General features: G+C 35.9%; 1 protein-coding gene across 2 annotated transcripts; it reads right to left on the reverse strand.

Moving 5' to 3' along the window:
- Positions 1 to 874: 874 nt before the first annotated feature.
- On the reverse strand, positions 875 to 10,423 carry LOC120333796 (uncharacterized). 2 transcript variants are annotated; one of them, XM_078120461.1, is made up of 15 exons: positions 10,405 to 10,423; positions 9,742 to 9,829; positions 8,333 to 8,496; positions 7,748 to 7,844; positions 7,274 to 7,439; positions 6,799 to 6,920; positions 6,024 to 6,305; positions 4,849 to 5,061; positions 4,315 to 4,512; positions 3,715 to 3,893; positions 3,289 to 3,409; positions 2,616 to 2,759; positions 2,273 to 2,350; positions 2,018 to 2,095; positions 875 to 1,871 (listed from the first exon to the last, which is right to left on the reverse strand). In XM_078120461.1, the coding sequence occupies exons 2-15, from the start codon at positions 9,815 to 9,817 to the stop codon at positions 1,807 to 1,809; spliced, it is 1,983 nt and encodes a 660-aa protein (XP_077976587.1). In that variant the 5' UTR covers positions 9,818 to 9,829; positions 10,405 to 10,423; the 3' UTR covers positions 875 to 1,806. The 2 variants fall into 2 exon arrangements, with proteins under 2 accessions (XP_077976587.1, XP_039257103.2); XM_039401169.2 differs by lacking the exon at positions 10,405 to 10,423 and having other exon boundaries at positions 9,742 to 9,851.
- Between the last annotated feature and the right edge of the window lie 790 nt (positions 10,424 to 11,213).

Genomic DNA, 11,213 nt, shown 5'->3' on the forward strand with positions numbered 1-11,213 from the left:
TCTGGGCCTTCTTACTCTAAATATAAATTGAACTAAAATAGAACCTGACTACCACAAATGTTCTCAAAATCAGTCTGTCACAAACCGCACGAACCGCATCAAAGCCACAATTGATCAACGTATTAGCAGACAAGCCTTTATTTAAAATCAGCGTGCAGCTCAGGGCACGCAAGCGACAAATTGTCAAATGTCGTTAACATTTTGACTGCAGTACGCATATCATGCTAATATGAATTTGATGATACCAATTTATATATTTGTCAAATTGCTCTTATTTATATGATTTGGTGTACGCTATTGCTGTCATATTTTAGTTTGAGTTAGTTTTAAAGATTTGGGTCGGAATTGCCTATGACTAACACGTTGGCCTTACTCGGGATAGTTGTTAAATAGTCCTGGTAAGTCAACGAGTACTTTGCCAATACCACTTCCCATTTTTAACGCCTCTCAGATTGGCCCATGAGGCGGAACTGCCCTGAACACTAACTATTAATGACTACTTTAATAAAACATTGTTTAAAGTTATCAGTTTGTAGCAATGTTTTCGATAAAAGAGAATCTAGAAAGGTAGTAATTTACTACCTGTATTTAGAATCTTGTTGTTACCAAAATGTTGATGCGTGGCGGCGCTAATGCCTATTGATAAGCATTGTAGTCGGATTATTCAAACGTCAACCATTAAATACCTCATTTCCTATGGTTAAACGACTTGTGCAGATTATTCATAAAAGGACAAAGGTGCAAACTTCCGACAAAGTTCTAGTGAGTCACATTAATTTAATGAATATCTAACACTATTTAGTATTCAATATCTGAGCCATACTTATAAGTTCAATAAACATATATAACCTTGAAAAACGAATAAATTTTTTAACATTGCACATTTATTTTAACTACCGTATATTTGGTTAAGATCTAGCTAGCTGCTAGAGTGACATGCAGTTTACGAGAAAGTGAATAAAGTTTGTTTAATTAAAGCTCATCGCTCCCAAGCCATATCTCATTTTTTTCAAATCAAAACAGTCATATACAGTTTTGGAACAGAGAAAGTCACGATTTGGATCGAAATTTTATAAAAAAAAAAATGAGATTTTGCATCCCAAAATTAGCAATAGATAATACATTTTGCAGTGGAAATATTTCCAACTCGGAAGCAAAAAAGTTAATTTTTAACCAGTGATGATGATGGCAGCAGCTGATTATATTCGGAGCTGAAGAATACCAAACATCCATAAACGACGTGAATGAAAATTACAGTGCATTATAATTATGCATGTTATTAATTATAAAAATATGACCGTTGTGTAGCCGTCATATTTTTAATGCAAGCAGCATTTAAAGCATGGAAGTGTAAAAATGCTTATTCCTGGCCTATCAAATAGACAGGTTTGAAATAATATGAAAATAAAAACTAGTATATTACTAAACCACAACTATGATAATAGAAAAAATGTAGGAATATAGGAATGCCAAATGTCGTTTCTATTAGTATATCTAATATGCGTATTGCTAAAAAACTTCAGTAAATTTATCTGGCTATAACGGACATTGTGTTTACTCATGTCGTGCCAAGATTGGTTATTGGAAAATAAATATTTCCAAAAATAAACGTTAAATAACAGCTGTTCAAATTAGTCAGTTCGGCGACCGTAACAACATAATACGATGATTGGAGCAAAGTTTGTTTAAAGGTTATATGGTATGTAATGTTCGGGTCTTATGACCGTCATTCTTGAGATTGGTAGTAGACTACAAGCAGTAAAAGTTATCTCTTCTGACATGTAGCGAGCGTATAAAATATCTTCCTCAGAAAAATTCAGTCTCTGTGCATAAGTGCGATATGGTTGCCAGAATAAAGCAGATTGCATAATCTGAAAAGTAAAATTATGAATTCCATATTTATTTTTGTATCTTGCAATAATTAAACACCCGAACTCACAGAAGAATATTTTAAAGTGCTGCAGCTGCGCGTACCTTCCTTTTTGAAAAAGCGATATAAATGAAATACCGTACTTACACAAGCGAGTGCTGCTCGCTACGCCAGATGTTGTAGATATGTGTGAGGTGGTGGTTGTAACCGTTCCTTCAGAAGAATCTAAATAATATGTTTTGATGAGATAAAAGAGAGTACAACTGTGATTTGTCGTCTGATTAACAGTGCAGTTTGAATATGTGATTATTTGACAACGTAGCGACTCTATCGAAACGTTTGGCGTTTCTGAATCGACATATGCGGGTTTTCAAACCCAGTGAATTCCATAACAATACCCACCTACACTAGTACTGATATCTACATCTGAAGTACTAGGTATCATTGATGTTGTATTTGTAATTGATTGATCTGAAGAAGCTAAACATCATTATAATAAAAATATCGTTAAATGTATGCTGAAGAAAAAACAGAACAGCTTTTGTTGAACTCGGTAACTAGTTTAGCTTAGCTATGTGATTTAAAGGCCTGTAGTAATTTTAACTTGTCCGTGGACGTGATTACATCCGTGATTACACTGAAAAAGCACTGTTACGAAAACTTTAAGGACTAGCGGTTATACGTTTTTTAATTTAATAATACATAAATGTATATATATTACACCGTTAATTGGAAAATTCCTTACCAGTTGGTGATGCAGTAGTCATCACTGATAGGGAACAAGTGACACCATCGCCAACATATCCAGTGTTACATGCACAAGAAAGTATTTGTGACGACATAGTCACACAAAAAGCATTCGAAGAACAACTTGAGCAAGCTTCACGATCTATAAAACAAATGGTGCCATTGTCAAATATATTCGATTTTTCAAGTTTAAGAGCGCATAAATTCACTAACAATAGAAAATGTCGTTTCATTGGCGTCATATGGGCTTGGAGTCATTTGGAAGAAATGTACTAAAAAAACGTAATTTTCATTTTCACTCTGTACCCACATGCTCCATATCTGTATGATTTTTCTAACATTTGTCATAGATTTTTATCTATTGTTTGTCACAATATATTACGAATCATGCTTCAAATTAGTTCGTCGTGGTGGTTCACAGAAATTCATCGTTATTGTTGTGCGACTGAATACTTTCCACATTGCATTTCCACTGATTTAGATACGAGTATTGATGGACACTTTTTCTCGTTGTCATAATTAAAATAATAAGATTTTTTGACTGGCGATAACAATACAACATTGTCAAATGCCAAATTTTGAAATTAAAATATTTGGAATTTTTCGATTCGTGTGATATGTTTTTGACAATAACCAAAATGGGAATTCCAAAACCTCAGAAGGACAGTCACCTGATGTGATTGTTACGCCCCCAGATGTAACTGAGCCTGTACTTCCATCCTGTTTTCGAGTACTCACTCGAACTGTAAATGTCAGAGAAGTCTGAGACGTTTGTTCCCACTGTTGAGTTACCTGTATCAAAAAAAGACTCAGCCATATTTTAGTGGAAAGCGCCATCAGAAATGTAGGAACCACCGCCACCAGGAATGTACAGTCGGGAAAAATTCATTCAGACGTGGTTTCGACTCCGACATCATCTTAGAATACGAGGAAATCAAATTCTAATAACAAAACCTTGATCCCTGATTCTCGTTGAACGTCCGAATTCTGATGGGTAATTCAGAATTTCGGCCCCGGCTCTGGTGAAAACATGCGAATCTTCGACTACGACTCCACAAGCTTGAGAAATACACTGACAACCCAGAATAAAGACTTACTTTGATATACTCTGAACCATCAATATCTTCTTCTGTTACGCTATTTAGAACAGTACTGCCATTTAGAAGCTCGTACTTTATTGCTTTATCAACTGCAGGTATACTGATAGTTGTTATATTCTCGATTGATGATGATGCAACAGTTATACCAGAGATGTTTAAAATGCTTGCACTTGCATCTTTCAATACACAAAATCAGCGTTAATAGCATATAGAAAAGGCTGGTCGCTAGGTGACTGTTTGGAGATGCGTTTGTAAAAAATGCCACATGCTTATTACTCACCTGTGGAGTACAATATGCTGTATATTTTGCAAGAAATCGTTTAATTAAACAAATCATCAATTTGCAAGGCATTTATGCGAGACTTATTCTATTATGCCATTGTGTGGGTCACTATGTGTATAATGCAAAGACGATGTTGCAATAATGAAAACGACCCTTTGAATGTTTCGAAAATTTTGATTTTTTTAAAATCTTTCCGTACGTCACTTTACTGCTCTGATGGTGAGCGTAACTTGGCCGCAGCGGAAGACACCTTATCGTCGTTAAAATGTCATAAAATTACAGACAAAAATGAGAATATTGAACAATAATCTAACCTGTAGTGTAAAACAACGCTTCAACAGTTTCTGTTCGTTGATTCAAATTTATCGCCGATAGAAACTGGGTATAGGAAGAATTATTATCACCCGAAACTTGATTTCGAAGACAATCTTTCACAAGAAACTTTGGATTGAATCCGAGAACGGTGTTAGGTGATACGGTTTGTTGAACAACGCCATCATCTGTGAGTAAATCTTAAAAAAGACGTTTCATATAATGTAGATGGTAACAATGTCATTATTATCCAGAACTATAAAAATATTGGTATAGGTACACTCAGTGATTCGGGAGATACATATTGCATCAACGAAGGCCATTTCGAATCTGCTGAAATTCTGGAAAATATATTTAGAGCATACAGCGCAACCTCGCAGCCGTACAGCAAGCTAAAGACATGACAAGGAAATGCTATCAAAAACATATTTTCTATGGTCCAATATAAGATATTAATATGTAACGAAAACGTGGAGTAACCGATTAGTTAAATGATGAGCTATAGGCATTTGAGCAATAATATATTCATGAAATACTTGTGCCAGATATTATCAGGCTATCGCTCTCATCTGCGGTTCCTCCCTCGGCTGAAACAACATTTAAATGAATTTCAAGTGTGTCTTGATTTTCCGGTGTAACCAACATATATCTATCAACCAGTTTGTCGCAAACCTTCGACGAATTTGGAGAATATGCCAAAGTGTATTCATCGTCTCGAATTAATATAAAGGGGGTTCCAACGGCCTCATCTGCAATTTAAATTGGTTGATGAAAGTTGGTGTTTTAGTCGAGATAACGTATAACAATGGTATATCATTCTTTAAACAAACCGAATTTGTTTTCTTACTATCATTGGTTTTGTTGAGTTGTTTTTATGAATCTAGTACAAATAACATAAAACAACCCTATTGATGGATAGGCTTGTCGATCAACGGCATTGTCTCGGTCTTGTTCAAATTTAATTTTAGATCTCTTCCCAGATTTCATTAGATTTCATACTCGTGCTATGGAAAGAAAAGACCATAATCCTATAATTTGGTAACCAGTTCGGATAGAGTATTTAATCAGTTAATAGTTTTAAATATGTGACTTAAACGGCGAAGTAAGCTATAAAACCCATCATTCTATAACGGCGAGAAGTACAGTCGGTAATATTCGGTAATGACTCCACCTGAAACTTTTTTTGAAAATTTTGAAAAGAAAATATATATTTTAAAAGTACAAATATTAGGGCTATCTTCCTATGAGACTGGGCGAACGAATAGACATTTTTCATACTCAGATAGGATGTTATGACATATCAAATCTTAAACGTCTATCGAGAATGTATAACAAATAAATGATAAATTGCATTCAATGCAGAATAAACTAAATTTGAGTGTGACAATTGTCAAAATGCAATACATGCATTGGTTTGACCGCGCAAACCAGCCAAGTATATTAAATTTCTCGATCTCATGTAATGTGAAAACGAACACTGTTCGGGACGGATAGTTTTATGAAGCAAACTAATTGCATATATACGAAATACATAGCAATACATGAAATAAATTAAAGTAATTCTGTCGCTTATTAGAGAGCCGTACAATACCGCGAGCCTTGGTATTTTCTCGAAGGGAAAATGACGTAATCATAATATGACGACAATAATCACAAATATCTTCTTTGAAATGAAATATGACCATTAGAAAATGCCGTGAATTTACCGTACCTCCGTTGTTTATAATTGAATTGGAGAATTGCGATCCACTTATTGTATAATCTGTTGCAGATGGAAGAGTTTTATCTGTGACTCTTAATTGATAGTAAGCCACTGGTTTTCCACCGTTATCTTCGATTCTGATAATATTAATCGACTTGACGCTACTGACAGAAGAATAAGCACTTTGTATGACAGCTAAGGTCGAGTTCCATTCGTTGCTATAAGCTGTTGAATATGCACTGATGTATGTGAAATCAACCAGATCGACGCGACCAAACACAGACAGAGTATCTGGAATCGGGAATGACAATATAAACATTGGAGTTTTGTGCAAGTTGAGCATGGGTTGTCTATATAAGATACATTGTGTATTGCACATCTATGAACTAACTACAGATTGATCGATTACTACTAGCCTAAGTACAATAGGAAAGATAAGGTTAATGAAACCACTCACGCCTGAAACCAACGATTTTGGGAAGCCATAAAAGGGTGTCGGGGAAAAGTCGGATATCAGCAAAATAATTTTTCATTTTCCCATTTTGGACCATGTCTTGAATGTTATGTATGACTAAGAAGGCCATTATAGGATACGATTTGCATATTTATCCCGGGGGTGCGGAAAGCTGATCATACGTCTCAATCATATGACCAACCACGTCCAGTTACCAGTCCATGTCGGGTATGAGATTAGTTAGCCAGTTATTTGTTTCAGATGAATGGGCTTCATGTAAATACTGAGCACTGGCCGCAAAACAATCTAAGTAATGCTAGCCTAGCATACCGGTTTTTATAGTTTGCCACGCCGAAAAATCAACTTCGCTTTCAGTTAAAGTCGTAGTTTCATCAAGCTGTAAAGCTCTTCCCCGAATCTCATATTCTGTGTCGCCTTTGAGCCCTGTTAACCTGCCAAATGCCAAAAGAAGAACATTGAAACATCAAAGGAAGAGAAAAAAGGGAGGAAAGGACTGTAGGTATACATGGAATCCCGTCCAATAAAGAATTTGTCAATTCAACTTGGCTGAAGAAAATAATCGAATTCTAAATTGCTGAACGGCTCTGACAACGAACGACAGAATACTTTTTAGCAATGTATATAACATTTATGAAATCAAGAAAACCTGATAATAAGTCTTCTTTAGCTTCGATAGCTTTTTTCCTAATATGTAGAATTGTCAGACGGCAGGTGATGTTGACTTATAGACGAACCCCAATACTATCATTAACTAAATACTTTCCCTTTTGGCGTAAAGACTTACCATAGACCATAATATCCTCCGTCAATCGATATAGCGTTATCTCCTGTTCCCTTTTCTCTATATTCCAACCTCCACTGCGAAACTCTTGCTGAATTAGGCGTGTTGAAAAATACGAATGAACCAGTCGGAAGTGGGTTGTTAACTATAAGCGTTGGGGCTCCTGGCACTGTAAATAAGAAGAAATTACATTAGCTAGGAGAACGAAATTAAAATCATAATTTTAAATATTTTTTCCTGGTCGACTTAAAGTGAGCAGTGTTCAAAATTTGAAATCCAAATGGAAAATTTAAAGACACATAAGCCAAACCTTCCTAATATTGATCTGTTTCTGTGTTCAAAAAGCTTGTTCGTACTGGACGTTCTTAAGATTAGTTTAATAAACAAGCATGCCTAACTATAACATTTGATTACCGACACTCTATGAATTTGCATTAATGTATAATAACATAATTTAATAGTTAACAAGGAACCAACTTGTTTGAACAGTTGATGATGGGCTATCCCCACCAATTTCTCCTTGCGAATTCTCCGCTTTGACAGTGACATCGTATAAAGTGCTTTGTATAAAATTCTTGAAGTAGAATATAAATAGGATAGTTTAGTACGATTCCACTTTTAGTTTTGTACAATAATTTTTGTTGTAAATATATATATCTGGTTGCTGCCATTCCATTGTTCTGCTAAATTCCGAAACCATTACGAAACGACTTTTGCGTCACCAGATTGTACAGCTTCACATTTAAATGAAAACAGATGGTTAGATCTGGACACCGTATATGTAAAACGTTAGGTATATAGTTAATGTGTATCGACAAAGCGCGACAAGTAGTAAATCGACCATTTTTGCAAAAGCCGTTTTTTTGCAAAACAACAAGAAATTAGCATAACAACAGATCTATCTTGAACAATATTTTAGATGATTTTATGCGGGAATGTTAAAAATTTAAATCGTTTGACTACACCAAATTATGCAACCGTATAGTACCATTCTCACTTTGATGAGTCATAATACCACGTATGTATGTAATATCAATATATGTGACAGTTTAATGTACTTACTACGATTATTAATGATGTCTCAGTCGTCGTAAATGACTGCGTGAAGCTCGAATCGTACCTTTGTGTCACGGTGACGTGATACCTTACGGCCGAAGTCACTGATTCAAAGTTCACAGTAATTGATGTTGATTTGATTAAGCTGAATGTCGGCGCCGTCATTTGATCTGAAACAAGAGAGAAACAACATAGTCGATTTAGGATAGGATTTACATATTTATCCCGGGTGAGGGGGAAGTCGATAAGAGGTCTTAAGCATACGGCAAACCACGGCCTCTAGCCCTGTTAACAGTCCATTTTGGGTGTGGGATTAGTCAGCCAGTTATTTGATGTGACATGATCTTGAATAACAGATTGTCTATACGAGTCAAGGTTAGGGGAAGGTGGGGCACGTTGGGACATGGGGCACAGTGGAAAATCAGCTCTCACACTGATACTATATCCGCAATCCTGTCCGAGGTTCGATGTTTTAATCCGCCCTTCGGTGAGTTACAACGTCCCCGCGAACGGACAACGGGCGAGTAGAGCGGCGCAAGCTATGAGGTGAAATTGGTTTTGGGAGGTTGAAACTAAAATTTCACCGCTCCAGTTTTTTCTTTTTTCTACCTTAGCCTTTCCAACATGACAAACCACCGTCTGATATTTTTCAGCTTTAGTCCACTGTAAAATATTCATAACGTTGGCGAGTGGATGTGCCTTCCAAATATTCGCTGTGGGATGGTCTGAAAATATGTGTTTCCTATGGGGAACAATGGACCGGGGTTCAGTGGGACATGCCCTACAGGGCACAATTCGACAGTTTTTGATACAATAAGTGCTTAGAGACATAGAGATGCGTTATATTTTGTGTAATATTATGGTTTCTTTCGACCCATGGCCCAATATGGAATATATTTGAGAATTAATAATATTAATATTATTGATAAGGGAATAATCAAATTTGTTTGCGAAATTTTTTGTCAAAATATCTGAACTATTTCAGTTGAAAATTGATTTTAAAAATATTAAATCTTTAAATTTCAAGTCTCCCTGTTCTTTAGACGATTATGCTGATTAATCGCTTATTTTTAAGGGCATACTTCGTTGAATTTTGACAGACTGACCCATTGTGCCCCAGGGTCTGTCCGAATGTGCCCCACAAGTGGGGTACAGTGGGACACTTGACAGACGTTTTTTAAAGCATTTTGGTAGTAAGATGTGTGTCGCAAGGGAATTTCTTAGTCGCTGAATAAAAACTACATTTACCCCTCTATGCATTAGTCCCGCAAACTTAAATGAATATGCAGAATTAATGACTCAAAATATGCAAAAGAAAAAAAGTGTCCCAACCTTCCCCACTTCCCTCTACAATGCTTTGCTTGATATAAAGCAAACATAGAAACTGAAAAAGACTGAAAACGGTATTTTATTACCTGGAGCCGTACATTCCACATGGCTAACCACGACAGTCGCGATCGTTAAAAATGATAATAGTATTGTACGGTACATTTGAGATGCTTTCTGGAAAATTAATATAACAGAATATTCTATAAAAAATATCAAAATAGTGTTTTATTCCCGAAACGAAAAGTACCAGTAACTGTAATTTCATGGACCCTTGATGAAATAAATTGTGACGGTTAAGCGGTAGGACTTTTAGGAGCAGCTCTATTTGTTAACATTAATTGTGTAATGGTTTGTACTCATCTAGTCTAATAATAGCGAAACGATTTGGAAAACATTACATATACGTATCAGTGAGCACGGATGCTACGGAATGTATGGAGGTATTTATATCCGACCAGTAAAAAAGCGACTCCGTATCAACAAAGTTCTGACTCTGGCTTCCCAGTCTACTAAACTTAACAAAATGTATTTCAACCCTAGGATATAAAACTCAATGAGAACGAAATGTTCATAGTTGACAAGCCATATTTTGTCCTGGCTAAAATCCAAATCTAACAAAAAGTAAAACTTTAGACTAAACTTCACTGCTCTAGGTAATACCGAAGTGCCTCATTCTCTTCTCATCTTTATTCTACTCAATCAAAAAAAGCAGCGAGATTATTTCACTCAATGGAGCTTGAAAGACTTACTTATTGTGCCATTGCGAAATCTGCGAAGGTTTTTGGTACCTTTATAACTAAGGTAGTGCGTACTCCATTTATATTCGTCAGCAATATTCATAGCCTGCGCCTTTCCCACGTTTGTTTGTTAAAGTCTTAGATGTGATCACTGATCAGACTTTTCTGTCTACCCCTAAACAAAGCGTACCATTCAAAGACATCCTTTTGTGAGAATACAAACATCACGTACGCCATAATCATATGATGATAAGTTACGTATGTGCGTACAAGTACAATATTTACTTCATATTGTAAAAATGTAAATTAAACAACATAAAGTCAACTCAATTTCGGACAAAGTTATTCATAAATTGTAAGTGTTATTATGACGACGACGAAAACTGAAAGTCACTAAAGTCATGTATTGCTTTTCTCCTTCACGGCACAGTCTGTCGCCAGGTAGTTTTGTTGCCCTGTTGCTGATTTCAATACTGTGATAAGGTCAAGCGAATACCAACTTGCTTGAACTTGAAATAACGTTATTTTTACTTGAGGTATTGGACGAGGCAGGGTTAGAATACTTTTTGCAAACATCGAATGTGGCAATATAAAAAACCAAATTCAGATTCAATTATTAGTGCGGTACACAATCAATGATCACACATTTTTTATTCGAAACCGTCTGCCTCTCACTCGTCTGCCTGCTGTGAATACAGCAGATTAACTTTGAACAAGCAAGTCTACCAAACTTATGCGCAAGATCTACCCCAAACTAATACTTCTATAGCGCGAAGGTACCGATTCTCCATCCTCAACACTTATTTATAACTCTAATGTGA

The sequence above is a fragment of the Styela clava genome, chromosome 15 (assembly GCF_964204865.1).
Source record: "Styela clava chromosome 15, kaStyClav1.hap1.2, whole genome shotgun sequence".
In the NCBI taxonomy this organism is placed as follows: Eukaryota; Metazoa; Chordata; class Ascidiacea; order Stolidobranchia; family Styelidae; genus Styela; species Styela clava.